Raw genomic sequence first — 21,193 nt, forward strand, 5'->3', positions numbered from 1 at the left:
ATTGATGAAGCTTAGTTTTGATCTTCCACCTAGGGCAAGTGAAACAACCCTTGACCATGGCAAGTAGTTAAAAAAACCCACCTTAGATTGATTGGAGAATAGACATAAAAACTTTTAGCCTCAGACCCAAATGGATTATCTTCAGCGATTGTTAAGGAACTGAAGATGAATACACACTAGTAATGCAGAGACAGGTTATTCTTCTTGCTATGATACCATGTTGATTTTCAAATTTATGTTGTATATTCATTCATGAGGAACCATTACAGGATGTATAAGATATAAATAAAGCAATAGGAGATCATCACACACGATGACTTTTCCCTAAATCATGCCTTTTAACATCAGGCTTAATCTAAACCCTAAAAGTGACGGCTCCTTGAATTAAGGAGCTAACTAAATGTAATTGTGTTCTACAAGTAAACAGAACACACTAAACACAAGAAAGGTTGACAAGTGATGGGCAGCCTAGAAACCAAGCAATCATCGTTTGAATGTCCAAGCATCTTCCACTAGAGCCCCTCCCCCACTAGTAACGTCTACAGAAACTTAGGCCACATTCACTTAGTGGGATAAGACTTTGTTGTTGTTGTCGTAATATACGCTTTACTTGCAATTTAGATCTGATTGCAAAGTCTCCATTCGTGTCTACCAACGAAAGTGTTCCTCAAAAGGGTTATTCAGATAGGCTCTTAGTAATCCAATCATTATTCTTAGAAAGATCGACGGTGAGCTTAAAAAGCTTAATAGGGACCTTATGCGTTCATATATATAATTGAAAATTTTATTATATGAAGTAATTAAAAACACATTGGATATGGTACGTACGAATGCAATTGATTCCCGTTAATTATACAAAGAGCTCACAGACCTCACACTCTGTCGCGAATGCTTAACTATGCAAGAATAGCGAGGAGTTGATAAAGATCCAGGCGACCCATTTCCGTTCCCGTACTTGTGTCCGTAACCGTCCTCCCTCAACCGACATAAATACAATCAGTAGCCGCGGTCGTGTCGGTCGACCGTGGCGCATGACAGAGTAAAGTTGAGAGCAGCCACATCTCACACTCACAGCATCCGTCTTAAGAGTCATACAAACAGGGAAACAAAATACAGAAACACAAGAAGCAAGGCAGTCGTAGGTTGCGTAGGAATCTCAGCCAACCCAATCCACAACAAGCAACGATTCAATTCACACTCCTCGTACACTCGTAGCCCACATACACACAAAAAGGCACCAAAACCCACAAAGAATCTGTGTGTTTTAGGCTGTCAAGGCTAATGTCCGACTTGGTGGCTCGCACCGGCCGCCACCAGCAGCGCTACGAGGCCGGCCACCGCCTCGTCGCCGGGTATGTATCTCTTCTCTTTATATCTCCTGACATATTTGTCAATTTTGTGAACATGGTTGCTCTTATATGCTCTCATTTATGTTTTATTGACTTGTATAAGTTAAATGCTTCAATTGGCAGCTTCATGATATTCGAGTTGTATAATTTGTTAGATGCATATGCTTTCTAGCCTTGGAAATAAGTCAAATTTGCTGATTTTCCCTACATTTTGGTCAAATTTGTTACCTATCAAACCAAATTTCACAACGGTGAGAGATAGTGTGAAGCTGGGTTGTGGCTTAAATGAAGCTTTTCTGCTGCTCCTGGAAGTTATGCTGCTTGTTTTTAGGTTTCCTGAAACTTGAAATCTGCTTATTCGTTTACATTTTTCGTTGTCAAGTTCTTATAAGTGAAGAAAAAGGGCACTCTTCCGAATTTAGGACAGGGGTCATGTAGATTTTTGACAAATTCAACGACACTGGATCGTTTTGATATACTTTTTATTCGGCTCCATTGAGAGAACAACTTGACTTTTTGTTTTTGTTTGATTAAAGATATATAAGGAAGTGAGAAACTCCCAAATTCATGCCACAATTATAGTGACATTCTTTTAGTAGCGGTATCCTCACTTGCTGGGTCTCGGTGAACCCATTCTGTAGTTTTCGTAATTGTTACTGCAGATATCCATATTCATTCCTCGTCCTTGTTCCAGGGGATGCCGCAATAGAGATCTAGTTACAACATTATTTGCAAAAATGAGATCAAGTATGAAACAAGTACGTTAGGCAGTCACAAATAGTGCAAAATTGGCTTGAAAAATGCAAAATATAATATGGACTTGATAAGGATGAAAAGTATTTTTTTTATTTTTATTTTTTTTAATAATGATTTGAATTCAGCAGCCTTAGTTTTAAATATACCAATGCAAGCAATGTCACTCATGTGACTGATCTTCCACAAAAATTTATGCTCTATAAACCTTACATCTTGTTGTCAGGTTTTTGCTGTCACTGTCTGTAAATAATTTGTTCAACACTACTCAAGTTAACCTAACTCAAATAAGCATAAAACAACTGACTTATTGGGTCAGTTATATCGTTCTTTTTCGTTCTATTGGCTCATTGGAATTTAAATATGAAGCAAAACAAAAAATCATCGGATTAATTATTATAATAAAATCTTGACATTTGTTGCTAACAAGTAGTTATTTGTGCATCAGCAAACTTATGTATCTGATCATTTTTTTTTTATAATATTTTACCCTGCCAAGCATATTATCACAAGTTTCATCGAGAGGGCATGTATTTATTTTATTTCTGCATCTAATTTCAGTTGTGTACAGGTGTATTCCTTTCAAATATAGAAATACTGGAGAAAATAGTGATGGCGCATGTGAGAAGGTTGTTGAGGTACTAATGATCAGCACAACAAGGGGACCTGGGCTTGTGTTTCCAAAGGTAGAATTTATTCCTTTCATGTTTCTCATGTTCCTTCTTTTGTAAATACATTTTTCATGTTAATTCTTTTGTAAGTAGGATTTGCATAAACATATTAATAACTAAAGAGGTGTCATTTTTTTCTCATTTATACGGGTGTGCGTGCGTGCGTTTGTTATTTATGTGTTTTAAGAAATTTCTGAAAGTGGGTTTGAAATTGTTTTAATGGTCACTTTTGTATTGCCACTAAAGGCATTGAATTTCTTTCAAAGGAAGATTTCGTGAAAACTAGCTAGCGGAGAAGTATTACAACTTTGACGTAAATTTAACTGCTTATCTCAAAATTATTGTTAGCTCTTGAAATAACTTGTAAGTACACCTTAATTTTATCTGACATACACTTCGAGTTCTTTGAAGGAATATCTGACTTTTGCCTATCCTCTGCAAGCGTGCAATCTTACTTTTCGAGCTACTTTGCCCCATAAGGACTTATCTTCTACCGCTGTTACCCTTTAATCTTGGAAAAGTTCCATCTAACTATGATCTAAAAAGAATCTCCCTTTCTCACCTACATAACCATTTATTATGCAACTTCTTGTAAAAATACAATGGCCAAAATGCATCCTTCTGTTCTTCTCCCAGTCGTAAGCCCTTGGGCTCATGATTTTATTATTTGCTGTGTTGCACGAAATCAGTTTTCTTATGTTTAACAATTTTCTAATGCTGCAGTGCACTTTTTATGTTCTTTTAAATTTTGTCACTGGCATTACTAATGTATTTGAAGCCAGAAATCTGGGTTTTCCATGGATATCACTTTTGATACATCAGTGGTAATACTTGAATCAGAAATCATTTATATATGTCATATTTGTGTATGTGACTGTTCTTTATTAAATCATAGGGTGGATGGGAAAATGATGAAACCGTTCAGGAAGCAGCAATACGTGAAGCTGTGGAAGAGGCTGGAGTACAAGGGGATATAATGGTGAGAATTAACTGCTTGTTTTTCATATATGCTTGGTAAAGTTCCTCCTTGTGGATATTTGTTTGTTGGATGGTGTATAGTCTATGCATCTGAGTTAACGCTAGTGAAGGGCTAGTTTGGGATTGCTGTGTTTTTTTACTTTCAAAATTGTTTCTGTTGTGCTGTGAGAATAAACAACTGTGAACAAAAAAGGAAGTGTTTGGTAAACAATAGAGGTAAAAGTGCTTTTAGCAAAAAAAGAGGCGAGGTTTGGATTGTCAATAGGAAAGTTTCATTAATTGGTAATGTTCACCCACGCGCTTTTTAAGAAGTATGGGTAGAGTTGCTTCTGCTTTTTGCTGTTTTACACCCATGATTTTGAAAAAAGACACTTTTTTCATTTACTGAACACAATTTTAGCCCCAATTTTTTTTTCTTCTAAAAGCTGCTTTTGAAAAATCTGAGCAACTCAAACCAGCCCAAAGTCATCCAATACCATGGATATTTTTGCTATTAGTTTGTGATGTGCATTCACTTTCTTAATCAACGCTTAAATAATAATCTAATCATCAACAATCACACTATTTGTGGTTGACAAAATTTGGTCTAAATAGTTGGTCTTCCTAGCATTACCCGAAAGGAAATGTGAGGAGTTATGGTATACATTGCAATACGACCAGGTAATCAATGAAGAAATGATCATGGATACAATTATGTGCTCGATGCAGGAGCCAAGTTCAAACTTTAATAAATTAGAGTCTTTCTAGTTTCTTATAACAAATCCAACATGAGAAATGCTAAGGAGACTCTCTCATAGTGTTGACTCTCCATGGACTCTCCACCACCTCACAGTTTTGGCGCAATATTTCGCATTCAACATTATTGTCACTTAGATGAATGTTAAACAACAAAGACTTATCAGAAGTATACCATTACTGCACAGAGAGAGACTTATGAATCTTTTAAGTTATTAACTGCGTGAAATTATTTACAAAGATCAGTTTAGGTTTTTAAGATGATTTGAGAGGCCCGTTCTCCTAAACCCCATTGGTCCAATAAAGTTGTGGTCATCCACTGTTCGCACTTAATCCAACATGGAGGAGGAAATACAAATGATGGCCTACCGTTGGATTAAGGTTGAATGGTGGTTGACCAAAATTTCATTGGGCCATGGGGTCCAGGAGTACGGGATTGAATGATTTGATATATGAAACAACAGGGAATATTTTTGGTCATCAACCTCAAGCGATGGTGATGCTCACCATCCTATTTATCATCATTAGATGAGTTTAAATTTCAAAATTTATGAAGTGAATATGCACAAATCTTGAAATTTAAACTCATCAATGGTAATAAATAGGGTGGTGAGCAAAAATGCAGCCAAAACAAGAGAGGTACAGAGTCCAAGTTTTTAAATTCCTACATTTATAAGGGATTCTAATCCATACATAAAAAGGAGAAAATATTTTAACAAAAGTTTAAGGTTCATTGTGAGAATTGCAATGACCATGTAAAGATAAATATAAGGATCTTCGTGAAATGTTGAGAAATTATATAAATACATGCAGAGTCAGAAACCCAATTGTGGCTGTTATACAAAGAGTAGCGAAGAGTTGGAATGGATATAATTGAAACTGAAATAAAGAAGTTATAGATAAATTCCTTATTTCTAGAGGATTGGGAAGAAAAAGATTGAGTTAGTAAATGGAATACGAGCTTCTTGATTCGCTCAAGTTTCATTGGAGGCTCCGTTGTTAAATTCAGGTAGCTATATTTGAATTCCCTTCCTCCTCTTGCCCAAGTGGAGTGGTGAAGTGCAGTCTTGAGTGTAATACTTCCTGCTTTTCTGTTCATTGAAAGCATTATTCTGGAGTTCTTCATGCATCAATTTCTCGTAAGTATCGCAACACATTGTGCGAGATAAGATCTATGCCAAATAATTTTCTTCTTACTGCATATGGATATAGCAAAAAGATTATGTGATATTGATTGCCATCCGTTTCCAAGTCCAAAACTGCGTCTGGAATTCGTATAATTATTGCCTGCTGAGATAACCTTATGCCTTATGGTTAGAGAATTACTTTTTCATGACAGCAGTTAACTTTCAACCTTACCTATTTGTGCGTTTCAGGATTGTTTGGGGCACTATTTTTTTAAGAGCAAGACCCTGCAAGATGAACTTAGTCCCGAGGGATTGAGCAAAGCTGCCATGTTTCCTTTGCTTGTGAAGGAAGAGCTCGAGTTTTGGCCAGAACAAAACAATCGTCGGCGAAGTTGGCATTCCATCCCTGAAGCTACAGAACTTTGCCGGCATCAATGGATGAAAGCGGCCCTTGATGAAGGCTTCTCAAGGTGGTTTGCGGAACAGATGATCAGCAATCAAAAGAAAGAGAACCACTTAATTTCACCTGATTCATCTGCAGACCAGGAATAATTACCTGACTGGAGCTGATTTCAGCGCATAATTAGCCAAGATTTGAACTAATTAGCCAAGATGGTTCTATCAAACGCTATAAAGCTCACTTGGCAGCATAGGAAAAATCCAAGAGTGACGACTATAATCATCCGAAAATAAGATATAATAACGAAAACCGGAGGTTGACGAAATAGACGACTTCCAGACATCGGAATGAATTAAATAAAACGGAAACAGAGCAATAATTTTATTTGAATGAAAACAAAGTTTGTGAGACTTAGAAAGTGCACAGGCTTACAAAACTCTATTTAAAGTAGACATAGAACCTAAAGATAATTTAGACAAAACTTCGAAGGATGGAAGACCAAGACGAGAGTGCCCCAAGGAGGAGGAGACTGAATGGAAGGCAAACGGACGAGACAGAGACACGGCATAAAGATGATCCTTATAGCGGCTCTGAAACAACAGAGGACTAGTGTAAAAGTCAGAAATAACTTGACTAAAAGGATGAGTAGTAACAACCACGAATTGTCTTAGTAAACTAAGAAACAAACAAAAGATTTTTCCTAATAGAGGGAACATGTAAGGCATTATTTATTTGGAATTGATGAGAACCCAAGTGAAAGGGAAGAGAGTCGATGTGAGCAATAGGAAGTGAAGCCTCGTTACCAACAAGAACATATGCGTTACCAAGATATGGAGAGATGTCTTGAAAAGCAACCTCGTTATTAGTCATGTGGTGAGTGGCTCCTGTATCAAAGTACCAAGTAGGATCATGAGTTATGCCAAGTGGAAAAGCATGATAGCCCACAAAGGGAGATGGAGGGCAATGAATGTAAGCAAGAATATGATAACCTGGAGTGTTGCATAAAATTACACCAAAATCAATGAGGGGCACCGAGAACACCTTGTTGTTGATTAGGATGAAAAGCTCATTGATTTGATTGTCAACCACCACCATCGCAGCCACAAGGGTGTTGGTTGGAAGGACTACAACATGGAGGAGGCCTGTTGTTATTTCTTCTGCGCTGGGCTGCTATGCAGGTTGGGAAAAGGGATGCGATGCTCGGCCTTGGGCCTGGTACGAAACAGGTTGCTGCTACAGTGGGAAACCTGATGTGGTAGTAGCTGTTGTAGGTTCTGAGGCAGGCCAATATGTTGGTTGTGGGCCACGGCTGGTTATGGAAATTAGGCCAGTGGCTGTAGTTGGGCCTGCACAGGAGCCAATCCACTTGGAATGGCACCAAACATAACATGGACAGCAGGGTCAACATGGGTTTGGAACTCAAATTGCAAGAAATGAGATCAAAGGTTGAGGAATTCTGGCAAGAGAAGAGAATTAATTATGAGGGTCAAAACATCAAGTAGTCAGGACTAATGCCTTTGAGAACAGAACTCACCAAATTAGTATTAGAGATAGGTTAATTAATAGTAGCAAGAGAGTCGGCAATAAACTTAGCCTGTTGAAAATATTCCGAGATGGAACGGGAGCCCTTTATAAGTGCCAGGAGTTGAAAATGGAGATTGGTGGCATTGGCAAGGGAAGCATAAGAAAAGTGTGCATAAAGACACTCCCAAAACGCCTGAAGTGGTTTTGCCAATACTAAGTGACAAAATAGGTTCGGAAAGAGTATAAGTCAAATAGCTAAAGACCAGTTGAATTATAACTCCTTTAAGTAAATCAAATCAATAGGCTTTTCATCCTAACCAACAACAAGGTGTTCTCGGTGCCTGAGTAAACTACCTTGAGAAGACTGATTTCTACCCGCTGCGTTGGGGCATGAGACAAGGGAGTGGGGTGTGTTAAGGTTTCCCCTTCCTAGCCAAACCTTTTCCTTTTTCCACACCTAAGTCGTCCCCTCTAATCATTCTTCTTCATCATTGTCGTGCTTATTCCCCGTAATTCACCAACGGCCACTCAACCCTCTTCTTCATTGAAATTGGTACCAGGTGGAATACCCTACAATAAAAACTTAGAAGCAACTATACTGACTAGCCAAATGTACTAGTCAACTGAGTATAGATTGTTAGAATCCCACAAGCATATAAATCAAACAAATTTAAAAGGTTAAAACATAACAAAGTGAAGTTCAGTTAAGTTTAAGTCTTAGTACTTAAGTTAAGTTCACTTGATTAATAAAGTGTCAATACTAGCAAACCCTATAATATTTAATTCCAACAAAGTTATAAACAAGGCTTTGCAAAGTAATGAACACAAGGAAGTTTTTGGTTGGAAAAACCCACCTTTGGTTAAAAACCAGGGACTTTCACTAAGTCTAATCCACTAGTGTAAACAAAGGTTCATACAAAGATCCACACAAAGTTCAATTTTTGGAACCCTATCTAAGGAGCAGCTTTACCTTTGTGCAACTATGCCTTACACGAGACAGACACCTTTGGTCTTCATGAAGTAGCAGCTCCTCCTAAGCTCATCACCTTGTGGCACTGGGATCAACACGATCAATGATATGATATGATTTTATGATATGCACAACATATTTGGATTTAATTGACCAGTTAGGTTCTTCAGTCAAACAGTTGAAGAATAACCTAACATGAATCTGAGAGATTGGTCTATGAAGGATATGAAAAACTTAGGTTTAAACCAAAAACTTAATGCAAAACCATTAAAACAATGCAACCCTAATATGCAATGATTGGGTGTTTGTGCATGAGATGGTTGTGTGGCTAGGGTTTCGGTTTAGAAGCTTAAGAGGTAGCTCTAGGCTAAATGCACTCTTTTTTCTGAAAATCTGAAAATCCTAACCAATGAACAAATGAATCCTTGAGAACCCTTTTAATGGGAGAGATGAATGTTTCAGACAAGGGGAATAAGAGACACGTGTCACAAGCTAAAGAGACCTTTCCAGATCAAGGGTGAGAGATCCATACACGGGAAAATGTGTCAGTTGGCCTATGTGGGCTTTCTTAATTTGCATGCCTAGACAGCTGGACAACAGGCAAAATTTCTAACTAGACAACTGCACTAAACAAAAGGAATCTAGACAAATAAGCTTGATATGCAAATGCAAATGTATGATTCAAACCTTTTGTAGTGTAGAAGGCTGGTGTTTTGACAAGTTCAATTCCAGTAGAAATCCAAATCAACATTGTACCCTAACTCTAAATTATGAGCATGTGTGGTATGTTGAGTGCATAATTAAAGTTATATTTATATGCCCTCTTTTACTTAGGTTTTTGACTTAAAATCTTTATGCATCACAAGGTATTTTGTTGTTTGTATTGTACTTCAGGATGAAAGTAAGGGCTTGAAGAAATCATCTTATTTTGAATATTGTAACAAGTGGCCCAAGATCCGCCATAAAAGGCCCTTGCAGAATTGCCAACTTGCGAGCTTTGCCCTGAAGTGCTCAGAACGAATTAGAAAATGGACCATATATGGTTAGAAAGCCCTGGAAGTCTTCTTTCTAATGGTCTTTACAGCTTGTGATTTGGAGGTTTCGACAAGAAGATATAACAGAATAAAGAGGAGCTATTTAGTTACAAATTCTGATAACAGCTAGTTTTCAGTTACTCCAATACTAAAAGTTGGTTGTTATGAGCTATAAATGAAAGTCAATTCAAGGATGTAAATGTGTCAGATGTTAGATAAGTTCTAAGCCTTTTAATAGGAGATAAATACTCAACAGAAGGAGGAGAATCTAAAGGAGAGCAAGAGTCTTCGGCCTTGAGTAATTTCTAGGTTCTAGCTTTTCTGACTTTTTATGTATTTTTTTTTTACGGATACTTAAGGCTGCTTTGAAGCCCTAGACATGATTGAATTAATGTTATGATGCAATTTTAGTTTATCAATTTCATTCGCAAGCTAGAATCAGTTTTCTGTTTCAATCATTTCAAGCATATATTTTCCAGCATAACTACCTTGTTTATGTTTTCTTTCTATTGAGAATGATAAGGATGACTGCCATATCTTCTTTCATTCATTAGCAACAAGTGGTTAGGTTCAAAACTAATCATGTAAATTGACTCCATGAAGTTCTAGGATAAATGCCATGTTCTAGGGTTCATGTGATGTTCATAATCCTCTTCATTCTTAATGAGTTTCTAGGTGCTAAATCTGAGTATATGCCATACTAGGTTGCACCTACAAATATAAGTTTTATGTATATGTCATGCATCTAACATGCAAAGTAAGAGATGATTCATACAATCTAGTTATATGCCATACTAGATATGTGAACATCTTAGTTGTGCATTTGAAAGAGATAAGCTAAAAGATCATTACTGATTCATGAATGTTTAGGGGAAGACCTGTGTTCATTTGAAGTTAGATTTATGTCCTAAAAACATTTCTAACCTACTACATGTCTTAGGTTTGTTTTTAGATACTTCTAATTTATCCCTTTTCTTTCTGTCTTTATTTCTTTTCCAAAATTACTCAAACTCGTCATTTTAAGTCATAGAAGTCTTCAACCAATGCTAATTTGTAAGAATCAAAGGTTTTACTAAGTTGCTTCTCAGTTTTTGTGGTTCGAGACCTTTACTTGTGCCGCGATACTATCCTTATATTGACACTCGAAAGGAACTTCAACAGTAGCATTTACAAATTTTGACAAGGGAAGCCAAACAAGAAACCTAGTACTTAACATTCATCTACCACCTCTGGACCCTCTCTTTCCGGTCCTAACATTTCTCACTTTCTTAAACTTACTGATTCCAACTACCTTATCTGGATTAGTTAGATGAAGCCATTTCTTTTAGGTTATAATTCATTTAGCTTTGTGGATGGTATAATTCAGGCACATTCCGTTACTCTTCCTTCAGCTTATGTCACTTATGAAGGGTTTTAATTCCTTCTCGGACTATCTTCAACAGGCTAAGTTTATCTCTGACTCTCTTGCTGCTATTAATTAACATGTCTCTAATACTGATTTGGTGAGTTTTGTTCTCAAAGACCTTGGCCCTGATTACTCGATGTTTGTCACCACCATAATTCATTCTCTTACCTTGCTCGAATTCCTTGATCTTTGGTCCCAACTTCTACAATTTAAGAATCAAACTCGTGTGGAACCCATGACTTAGGCCATGCTTGCTGTTGTGCCTCCCCAAGCTGCTCAAAATGGCTTCAGCCTAGGCTCAGCAGGCTTTGCCTCCCCAAACGTAGTAACTTGTCCATCCACTCATCTCTTATCAGCATCAGCAGGTCGTGCCCCATACGTTTCCTTAACAACAATTGTAGCTGCATGCTGCATAATAAGCCCAAGGCCTTAAACAACTTCCTCAACACCCTCAGCACTATAAGAAGCATCAGCCCCAAGGTGGCTTTAATGGCAATAAAAATTAGCCTTGTGGATAAGGCAAAGGTAGACGTGGTGGTTTTTGCCGCAGTGGCCGTGGTGGTTAACAGCCCAACCAATGGGGTTTTAATCCTCCTCTTTAACAAAGTATTCTAGGTGCTCCCCTTAGTTTTTAGTGTAACCTTTGTAACTCGCAAGGCCATCACGTTTCTACATGCCCGCACCGTCCCGCTTCTCCTTTTGCGAGTTATCACACATTTTCACCTAGTGTTGCTAATGTTGCTACTTGGTACTTTGATACCAGTGCCACTCACCACATGACCAACAATGGAGCTGCTTTCGATGACCCCACTCTTTATCATGGTAAAAAATATGTTCTTGTTGGTAACGGGGCTTCTTTCCCTATCACTCAAACTGGTTCTCTCCTTCTTACTTTTTTGTTAGTTTAAATTAAATCATGTCTTCATGTTTCTTCTCTTAAGAAAAATTTTCTTTCTGCCTCTTAATTTACTAAACATAATTTTGTTATGTTACTATTCATCCTTTTGGTCAAGTAATTTTTGACTTTTACACTAGGTTCTCCATTATTTCAAGGTATTTGTGAGGGTCATCTTTATCCTGTATCTCCATCCCATTCGTCCCCCTTTCATGCCACTACCTATTCCTTGTAATACTCTCGTCTTGGTCATCCATGTTCCAGTGTTTTATCTGAATTGTCTTTACGTTCTATGTCTCAATTAAATAAGGGGTTTTGTACATCTTGTGTGCTTTCTAAGTCGCACAAATTATCTTTTACATCTATTAAAGTTAGGAAACTGTTATTAGCACTCCAAAAATCTCATTATACACTCCTTACAAGTGTATTTTTCTTTCTAATTATAAAAAGTTTGGAGTGCTAAATGAGATTTTAGAGTGCTAATAATAATTCCCTAAAGTTATTGCTCTGTTTCCATTTTACTTAATTCAGTTTGATGTCTGGATGTCTTCTCTGTCTAATTTCGGTTTTTTCTATTATGTTTTATTTAAGGATGATTACAATTGTTATTCTTGGATTTTTCCTATACGGGCCAAATCCAAAGTTTTCTTACACTTTGAATCACTTTACAACATGGTGAATAATATCTTTAATTCATCTATTAAGTTTCTCCAAACAACTGGTGATATGGAATATTTTATTCATTCGTTTAAAACCTTCTAGTCACAACCATGGAATGGTCCATCGTGTCTCATGTCCCCACACAAATATATTATTCATTCATTTAAAACCTTCTTTTCATCGTGGTATGACTCATCTTATCTTATTACTTTAAGTGGACGATATTATTTTAACTGGGAATAATTCTATGGCTCTTCGGCCTTTTATAGATCTTTTAGGAAGATTAAGGGTCTTGGTACTCCTTACTATGTGGGTACTTGAAGCTCATCATATGACAGTTGGTCTTCATCTATCTCAAACCAAGAATGTTCTTGACTTAATGATAGGGACACATATGACTGATTGTAAGCCGTGTAGCACGTCTATTGCTTCTCGTGCCCAGCTATTCAATCATGATGGCACACCCATGTCCGATCCCACTGAATTTCGTCATCTGTTAAGTTCTCTTTAGTATCTCACCTTGACTCGTTCGAATATTGCCTATGTTATGAATCATGTCTCTTAGTTCATGTCTCGTCCTACTCAGACTCATTTTATTGCTGCTAAATGCATTCTCAAGTATGTTAAGGGAACTCTTAACCATGGGATTTCCTTTCATCGCTCTTTTGATCCTCCTTTTCTTCGTGGTTATTTGGATGCTAATTGGGCTGGCTGTCCAGACACTCGTTGTTCTACTTAGGGTTTTCTTATTTTTCATGGGCCTAATTTAGTTTCTTTGAGCTCAACCAAGCAACCGACTGTCTCTCGATTTAGTGCACGGAATTTGATACATAGTTTTGGCTCATGCTTATGCCGAATTTATTTGGCTTTCTTATGTGTTTTGTGAGCTTCAATTTCCGGTTCCTTCCCCCACCTTTTTATATTGTAATAATTTGAGTACCACATACATGGCTACAAACCTAGTGTTTCATGCTCGAACAAAGCATATTGAGCTTGACTATCATTTTGTTCATGAATGCGTCAAGCAAGGATCTCATAAAGTTCAGTTCATCCCTTCGATTGATCAACCAGCTGATGTTCTCACCAAAAGCCTTTCCAAACCATGCTTTGAAGTTTACGGTCCAAACTTGTCACTTCGAGACCGCCAAATTTGCGGGGGGCTATTAGTGTAGGATGATTATTATGGGCTAGGTTTTATAACTCCCTATGGGCCTAGGTTAACTTGTACTCCAAGTCAATTGACTTGTATATATTTGTATTCTTGTGAATCAATGAAATTAAGGAATTATAATTCTTCATAGTATCATAGCAGGTTGTCCTACGTGTAAAGCCCAATAGCCACACACGCTACACGTCATCCTGTTTGTGTTGTCCACGTTTTAGGCCTAAATATTCGTCACACGTGAAGGGGCGTGTTAAGAATGAAACCCACATTGATAAGAGGAGGGGCCTTGCATATGTTTATAAGTAAGTTAGGCTATTCTCCATATTGTCAATTGATTTTATGGTGAAACCTCAACTTTCTTCATACAATTTACTTTTAGATTTCACAAGCTAGTAAACCCTAAATTAAATGTGATAACTTTTTAAGTTCTATTTTCTAGACTAATTAGATTTGAAATTTTTTTGGAACATTATAGACAAGACGTATAATTTCACAATTACAAATGCAATAGAGAGACAATACAAAATAAACCATCAGCCACATAAAACACATCCAATGATAATGCTCATTTATTAGGGCATAATTAACCTTCTTGCTGATTAAATAAATTAGTTGAATTTTGTTTTAATTAAATATATGGGTAAATTACACAAAACTACCTCAACTATGTGTCGAACTACAATCTCATACCTCATGTTTAAAACATGACAATGTTATACCTCAACTTATGATTTTGTTGTAATGTCATACATCTGTTAACTTTTCTATTAATTTTTCTGTTAAATGCTGACGTGGCATGAACGGGGCCTATTATTTTGATAATTAGAATAAAATTTTAATTAATTAATAATAAATTATTTGTTATTTATTTAACAATTAAAAATTAATCAAAACAAACAAACCTTTCTCTTCCTTTTTTTCCCCAGAAATCGTGCTTTCTCCCTAGCGCCCCTTCATCCTCCTCCACCCCCTTCTTCCTCCTCCGTCCTCTTCATCCTCCTCTTTAAACACAGGTTTTGGATCTTTTCTGGCCTCACTTCGACTGACCCAAAGAATGGCCATATTTTCCCTCAAACTCTCCCTTCTCTCCCAACGCTCACCATCTTTTTTTCCCTGTGTTCACAAAGACACCAAGCCCCAGAGAAAGGCCATCACCAAACCACCACCACAACCGTGTCACTCTCTCTTCTTTTCTCCCTCAACGCTCAACTCCCCAGTTTCTCTAACCTCTCATCTTCTCTGTATAGCAACATAGATGGACTAAACCCTAAACCACCTCGCAGTTTTCAGATGAAAATTAGTCAATTCCTGGTCAGATTGGACGAGACTTGGACCACGGATCACTGCCCCTTCATCCTGAGGTTTGGATTCGAGCATGGGAGACTTGAATCTACCTCGATTTCTCAAGAAACCAAAAGCCTAGTTTTGGGTTGACAACCTCAGGCCGTTCGTCAAGCCATTATCTAGCCACGACTTGGTGTAAAAAGGGTATATTTCTACTCTTTGATTTGTGATCTTCCTTTTGAGATAAATTTTGTGTGTTTTGGTAGAGATTTTAGGATGAACGGAGCAGAAATTTTTTCGGCTGGCTGGTGCCTGTTTTCTAGGGCGCGTTGGGAGAGATTGGAGAGTTTGAAGGAGAGAGATTCGGATGAGGGGGCCCAAAAATTATTTGTTTATAATGAATATTAATTGTTATATAAATAACAATTAATTAATTATTTTTATTCTAATTAGCAAAATAGTAGGCCCAGCTCATGTCACGTCAGCATTTAACAGAAAAATTAACAGAAAAGTTAACAGAGGTATGACATTGCAACGAAATATAAGTTGAGGTATGACATTGTCATGTTTTAAACATAAGGTATGAGCTTGTAGTTCGACTCATAGTTGAGGTAGTTTTGTGTAATTTTTCCTAAATATATCAATCTTCGTTACTTAGTATTATGGTATAGTGATATTCATCTTCATTTATAAATAAGAGGTTTTAATTCGTTTCTCGTCATAAACGAATTTGAAACACATTATTATTAGCGGATTGTAGGACTTAATCCACATCTCAACTTCTTTAGTGTAAAGAATACTATTTGTTCCAAAAAAAAAAAAGAAAAGAATTCAGTTGTCCTTTCTGCTGTTTAGAGGTATACGCTCGCTGTGCTCGTCGGCGCATCATTATATTAGGTCAGTTTCTCTCCTCATGCTTTTGATTAATTGTGGACGACAATAAATATCGGCTCAGCCAGCCAAAAGCAGAAAATGAACAAATATGCAAAGGACAATTATTGTAAACTCATATATATTTAGCACATATTTTAATATTTAGAAAAATGATAAATACACACTACTATTAGTCTCATACACGCTCTTAATTAAAGTTTGATTATACTGTTTTGATTTATTTAATTTGATAGTCAGGAACTAAAAAACAAAAAGTGCTAAGAAGCTAAAAAAATTGAAAATAATCTCCCAAAGATCGTATGAGAGAACCATTAGTTAACAGGGATAGTTAACCAGTTAAGTAAAAGTAATACACAAGATAATATTAACAGAGTTGACTATGTTTACAAGCTTATTTATCAATTCATAAATTAAAAATAAACGAAGAAACTTGCTCAAAATTACATTCGCATAGTAATTGTTGGCTTAAGTTTAAGCACAGTACACATAATCAACATTAATTAATTAAAAATAGTAGTTAATAATTAAGAGGAAGATCCATACATGACAGTGGAAGGCAACAAACCCCCTAAGTTGTCAACCATTTCAGGCACAAAAAGATCATCATACAGCTCAATCTCGTGTTGATTTTTGCTATCATTTGAGTTTGAACTCCGGCTGCCTGCTCTTGGTAACTAGTAGGACTGGAAGCCACCTCTAGATCTAATGCATAATCTTGAAGATGTTCATGATGATGATGATGATTCTGCACTGTCGAATCCGGAAGCGCCTCACCGATGAAACTGCTGTTTGGGGGCGAAGAGTACACGGCCGAAAACCTAGCGGGGTCGGCCGGGAAGGCGGAGTCTTGGCCGGTGAGCTCCTGAACCAAAGCCCTGAACTGTGAGGCACTCGTACTCACCTTCATTGGGTTGGAGATGTACACAACTTTGATACCGCCTTGCTTTTTCTTGCTACTGTAACTACTTTTGGTAGTCTTTCTATTTTTGGCTTTGTTAGTTTTACTACTTTGTTGGTTAGGGTTAGGGTTATTCATTGCTGGTAGTGGATAAAAGAACTTGAGGAACTCCAAGGGGTATGTTAATTGGTTAATTTTCTTGCACTTTCCCGGAAAAAAGAGTGTTTGGGAATTGGGAAAGATGAAGAGAGAAAATGATGTGGGAAAAAAAGAATACACCAACAAGTTGTTTTGATGCATAAATCCGAAACTAAACAAGAAATCATAAGGGTGCCAAAACTGGTGCTAATCCCACTCGCTAAATGCGCGAGTGTGATATAGTTTCAGAATATAGTTCGCACATTTGAAGCGAGTGTTTTAGAACACGTTACGATGCGCGTGGAGTGGTGCTTAGCTTTTAGTATTGCCAATAATTCGAACACGTGGAATCATACAAGTCCAGGTTTGATTCATGACGTCATCACCTACGAGAAGGATGACGTCATATGAGTAAAAGGTTGTACTCAGCTGGCCGAGTTGGCTCGAGGTAGTGGTGCAGCCTACTGAACCGTTCAAACTGGCCGAGCCGGCGCGAAATCATCCTTTGTGGTCTGATTTTTACAATAAAAATGTAGAGTATTTTGAAAAGAAAAATGTTAAGAAGATTATGTATTTTAATTATATTTTATAGAATATATGGTGTGATGATTGATGATTTTTAAAAATTTTAATCTTTTTAAAGAAAGAAACTAACTATCAACCGCTAGATCATATGATTTACATTATATAATTCAAGTAAATAGTCTCTATAACATCATTTATTTGATTTATTTTGAATTTGTCAATTTGGAAACCATTTGATGAACTTTGTTTTCTTGGCAATTGGGATTTCCATATTATTTTTAATTAAGCTATTAAATATCTCTTTAAACCGTAATTTACTATTTAAATTATCTTTACAAACCTAATTATATATGTAAATATATCTTTATGCTCATTTAAAAAAGAAACCCAAAATCAAAGTGTATGTTCTCTCCTTTAATGTTCTAACATTCCAACAGGTCCGTCGTCCTTTTTTATAATTCTTCATTAATAAAAATTAAAATCAAAATTAATAAGAATTGGTGAGAAATAATTTATCATTCAGGGTTTAGGATTGCATGAAGCCATCCTTTATGTGATCACCATGTTATAAAAGGCTTGATTTTTTTAGGCTAAGTTCTATAAAGGAGTAGACGATTATGTTCGAAAAGCTTGATAACACCCTTTGTCCTCTTTTTGTTGCTTTTATGAGAAATTTGGGGCACAAGAAATTCATAGATGTGGAACGAGAAGATTGAGCAGCCTAACATGGTCGATTCATACTTTAGTTGAAGGATTCAAAATTTCAAAGTCATAATTCAGCCGTCAAAATGAGCTTGCTTTTTTCTATGAGGAAGTCTTAGGTTTTTAGCCAAGTAGAACGCTAGAGAAAGATTGCGTGATGATTAGGGTTTGATTATTGAGTGTGAGTTTATTGACAAATTTTAATTTTATTGTTAATTTCATTTTGTTCTTGATGATAATTATATAATAGGATAAAGGTAACAATTCATATTTAACTTAAATTAGGTATAAAATGAAGTTATACAGGCTTAAATAAAAATTCTCTTGAATGAACAAAGAAGGATGGATGAAATGATGGTGAAATGAATGTCAAATAATCTAAATATCATGAGACCAAACATGATAATTATAATCTAAATGATGTATATATATGTCACTTTCAGTTTTTATTTTCTTATGTCCTTTATCATTTATTCTCCCCCTCTCCTACCATTTTCATCTATTTTTCTCTATCCTCAATTTTTTATATATTCAACCACTATCTCTAACATAAGAAACAAAAATTAAAAACAAAAAATGAAATAGTTATTAAACCGACTATAGGCTACTATGAAGACGAAAACATAATGTTATTTGTGAAATTAAAACCAATTTTTTTACTATTCTTGCATTGGTGTCTTTTTTATTTTATTTTTTATTTAAATTCATGTAACCTCTTTTTAAACTCAACTTAAAAATATGAAATTAATAATAAAACTAAAATTCATCAATAAACCCACACACTATAATTAAACCCTACCATTGCTCATTGTTTGTCATATATTTATTCCAACTAAAACCTTAATAGCTCTTAGAGATTAAAAAAAAAAAAAAAAAACAAGTTCTTCTATCGATGGATGGTGATTTTGAAATTTTAATTCTTTCAACTAAAGTATAACTTGATTTATGGAGATTTTTTATTCATTTGATTTCAATTTTTTAGAGTGTAAATGATGAGTATTTGAGTTTCAATTTTTTTCATCAATCTCAAGCTGCACATAGTTTGCTAAACTTTATGCAACAGCCATAGTGAAAAATATTAATAAATTGTTGCATACACCAAATTTCTGGATACATATGAAACCCTTTCTATGAAAAGTAGAAGTACTAATAATTTGTTTGGCATATTTGAAAACAAAGTTGTTGCCGGCCTAGTTTATTCTCCCAACTTGGTTGGGCGGTGGGCCTGTGCATGTTAGAGGAGTGCAGGTTAGATGAATTTCTTTCCTCAAATAAAATTAAATAATTGCAGCAGAAGCTCACACACACAAACACTAAAACACAAACAAATAAAACACAGCAGCCATGGAAAATGCTATGGTGTTGTACGCAGCTCCAGGTGGAAATTTGAAACTTCACCAAAAAGATCAAAAAGATGCAGTGAAGCAATTGACAGAAAAATCCAAAGAATAATTTATAAAACAAAAAGCTATGTTTCCAAAGAGCCAAAAGCTAAGAGGAGACGATGAAATAAAAGCTCTGTTTCTAAAAAGCTCAAGGTGGGAGGGGGACAAATGACCTAGAATGCTTTATGACTTTTTTTTTTTTTTTTTTTTTTAATAAACGATATTATCTACACTAAACAGGAAGATGATTGGTTTTAGCCTCATAATAAACTACTAATAATGTGGTTCAAATTTACCTTTGGCGATAATCAAACCTAAAACCTCTCACTTACAAATGAAGAGTAATACCACTACCATAAGTGGCTTTTGAGTTTTTTCTTCTTTTTTTTTTTTTTTTTAACAAAACTATTTAATTTGAGATTTTATTTTATAAATGGGTGTAAAAGTAACTTTACATTTTGAATTGGATTTAGGAGGGTAGCTTAGGTAATAAATTTTGATTTAACGAGATATTAATTCTTTAATTAAAAATTGACACAACTCGACCCTGAATGTCCACCTGGGCTCCAAATCAAGCTATGCTAGCCGACATCAAGAAGGTGATGAAGCCATAAAGTGTAGTAATGTGGAAAAATGTGAATAAATTTAAACCTAAAAGTGCCTAAATATAAGAGTGCGCTTGTGAGTAGGAATGAACCCATTTCACACGTGATGTCAGAGCATAAGTAAAGTACAGTAAAGGTAAGATGAGAATTATACTATTGAAGGTAATCTCCTAAACCAAGATTTGCCAAGAATCCTGGTCGACACGCAAACATTGCCACTAAAACATGAAGGGTGAAAAACAAGGGTGAGTGGGCCTAATAATAAAGTTTTGTAAAAACCTATTCAAAAACATAATAACCCATCGTTGTAAAACAAGTATAGTTTCCAAATATACATACTATGTATAGTATGAAAATACTTACCGTAGTCTGCAATATCTCAAGAACAATACGTCACAAAATTCATAAATAAGCATGTAACTTCTAGTGATCACAATATCTCGTAGAAATAAACATATCACATTGAGTGCTCTTCGACACATGCTAGCACACGAGTTCATGCAGAGATATTCTGATATGAATAGGACTAGGTGTAATAATGATTTACGCTCTAGTACTATAATCATGTGAAGAATGATGCTATCCGCATCACATATGAGTCCTAATTGCCTATAGCAATCTACAACAAGACTGGCACCTACGATGAATCCAAAGTGAGCGTACGGTGAGTGAACATACACGTGAAGCCTGGCCTTAGCCCGGGCAAGTACTGACACCAATGTAGCACACGATGAACAGATAACGTAAATATAGTCATGCCCCAGTAATTTGATAATTCTAATCAATACAATGTTATTCATGATTGTAAATCCAATTAAGGCATCAATAATACATCGCATACCTGTGCATCCCGTAAAACATAGCATAATTTCATAAATTTTGTTAATACGCTAATTTTTATAAACATTAATCTAATCTAAGCGTAATATGGAAATTTATTTATCAAATATATAAATGGAAACTGAACAAATATATATACTATATAAAAGAAAAGACTCACTCACAGATATTTGCGAAGTCGTAGTCGTTTGAACAAGGAAAGTCGAAGTCTCTGCTAGTAATCGCACCTAAGCATAATATTTGGACCCATTAATAA

At 35.9% G+C, this 21,193-nt stretch overlaps 2 protein-coding genes across 2 annotated transcripts; one reads left to right on the forward strand and one right to left on the reverse strand.

Annotated features, from left to right (window-relative positions):
- Positions 1-829: 829 nt before the first annotated feature.
- On the forward strand, positions 830-6,423 carry LOC103939897 (nudix hydrolase 16, mitochondrial). The gene is made up of 4 exons (XM_009350003.3): positions 830-1,352; positions 2,674-2,788; positions 3,669-3,752; positions 5,863-6,423. The coding sequence occupies exons 1-4, from the start codon at positions 1,282-1,284 to the stop codon at positions 6,163-6,165; spliced, it is 573 nt and encodes a 190-aa protein (XP_009348278.2). The 5' UTR covers positions 830-1,281; the 3' UTR covers positions 6,166-6,423.
- Positions 6,424-16,185: 9,762 nt separating this feature from the next.
- Positions 16,186-17,035, reverse strand: LOC103939899 (sigma factor binding protein 2, chloroplastic). The gene is given in 2 exon segments (XM_009350004.3): positions 16,186-16,496; positions 16,499-17,035. Coding segments are annotated over 2 exon segments (510 nt in total). The 5' UTR covers positions 16,881-17,035; the 3' UTR covers positions 16,186-16,368.
- Between the last annotated feature and the right edge of the window lie 4,158 nt (positions 17,036-21,193).

The sequence above is a fragment of a genome, unplaced genomic scaffold (genome assembly GCF_019419815.1).
Source record: "Pyrus x bretschneideri cultivar Hongxiangsu unplaced genomic scaffold, Pyrus_bretschneideri_v1 Contig9, whole genome shotgun sequence".
Taxonomy (NCBI): Eukaryota; Viridiplantae; Streptophyta; class Magnoliopsida; order Rosales; family Rosaceae; genus Pyrus; species Pyrus x bretschneideri.

Bases quoted from the DNA above. Each gene is read 5' to 3' on its own strand.
- LOC103939897 (XM_009350003.3), top strand. From the start codon at position 1,282: ATGTCCGACTTGGTGGCTCGCACCGGCCGCCACCAGCAGCGCTACGAG. The intron at 1,353-2,673 runs GTATGTATCTCT...AGTTGTGTACAG, and splicing joins GGCCACCGCCTCGTCGCCGG to GTGTATTCCTTTCAAATATA. The intron at 2,789-3,668 runs GTAGAATTTATT...ATTAAATCATAG, and splicing joins CTGGGCTTGTGTTTCCAAAG to GGTGGATGGGAAAATGATGA.